Consider the following 1,211-nt stretch of genomic DNA (forward strand, 5'->3'; position numbering starts at 1 on the left):
CGTGTAGGGGAAGTTGAGTCCTGCAGTCTGGCTCAGATGGACATGGAGGCTGTCTGTGTGGCTGGAGCCATGTGCCTGAGGAGTACAACCAGCTGGGATCAGGGGAGATCCATGGTCTGGGTGGGACCTTTTGTCTGGCCTGGCCCATGCCATGGAGTTGCTGGGCCGTAGGATCAGGGCTCCTGTGTGCCCTGTGAATTGAGTTGAAAACGCAGTTAATAGTGAACACAACTTTATTTCAACAATGAAATTGCCTTCATCATCAGGATGGGCACAGGGGAGGAATGAGTGTGGGGTGGGCCCAGGGAGGACTGTGGGCAGGACAGAGTGGCCTGGAGGCACTGGGGCTGCCTTTGGCCCCACAGTCATGGCCCCAGTAGGGAACAGTGGTGATGCAGTGCAGCCAGAGTCTGCCCTGCTCTCCCTTCTCATCAAGCCATGTTGTCTCTAAGGAGCTGGAAGAACTCTACCAGCAGCTCAAAGACTTTCACCAGGAAGTTGTTTGTGAATGACTGGGCTGTAAAGCCTACTGGTTGCATTGCGACTGGCTCCTCCTGATTTGTCCAGGTGTAGCTTGGCACTGGGCTTGGAGCAGATGTTTCTGCTGGGAGCAATGCAATCCGTTCCAGGATCCATTCCTGGTAGGGCTGGGTGGAGGTGTAGATCCCAGGCCGTTTGACTCCAGAACAGTCCTTTCCCCAGCTGGCAATTCCCACGAGCCAGAAGGAGTCATCTGTGCTGTCCTTACAGACGAGGGGGGCCCCGCTGTCACCCTGCGGGCAGGAGAGAGGGCTCAGGGGCAAGGGGTGCTGTGCCAGGGCCACATGCACACCTTGGGGCTGCAGGAGCAGTGGGTGGGCTTTGTGGACAGACTGTCAGGCCCTGACGAAGAGGGGACAGGGCCCTGTGGGTGGGGCAGGTAGGGGACAGGGACACATGGATGGGGGAGGACAGATATGGGACATGGGAAAGGGACACATGGATGGACAAGGTCAGCACAGCCCCAGCAGCAGCAGACACCCAAGGCTGGGAGGGTGACTGGGCAGCCCCAGCCCATGCCAGGCTGGGGCTGGGTGCTGTGGGGGTCCCTGTGCTGCCTGGCTGAGCTCTCCTGGCTCGCTCCTACCTGGCAGGTGTCGGCGCCGCCCCGCGGGTACCCAGCACACAGGCTGTGGGGGGGGACGGGCCCTGCATACCCATTGCTGCTCTTG

At 60.0% G+C, this 1,211-nt stretch overlaps 1 protein-coding gene across 1 annotated transcript in view; it reads right to left on the minus strand.

Annotated features, from left to right (window-relative positions):
* Positions 1–431: 431 nt before the first annotated feature.
* Positions 432–1,211, minus strand: part of LOC103801918 (acrosin-like) — a 2,322-nt gene continuing 1,542 nt past the window's right edge. The window contains exons 6-7 of the mRNA XM_009074355.1: positions 1,127–1,202; positions 432–773 (exon numbers count right to left, since the gene is read on the minus strand). Coding sequence (XP_009072603.1) covers positions 432–773; positions 1,127–1,202 — 418 coding nt within the window. The remainder of the gene's footprint in view (positions 774–1,126; positions 1,203–1,211) is intronic.

This window comes from Acanthisitta chloris, unplaced genomic scaffold, assembly GCF_000695815.1.
Source record: "Acanthisitta chloris isolate BGI_N310 unplaced genomic scaffold, ASM69581v1 scaffold8375, whole genome shotgun sequence".
Classification (NCBI taxonomy): domain Eukaryota; kingdom Metazoa; phylum Chordata; class Aves; order Passeriformes; family Acanthisittidae; genus Acanthisitta; species Acanthisitta chloris.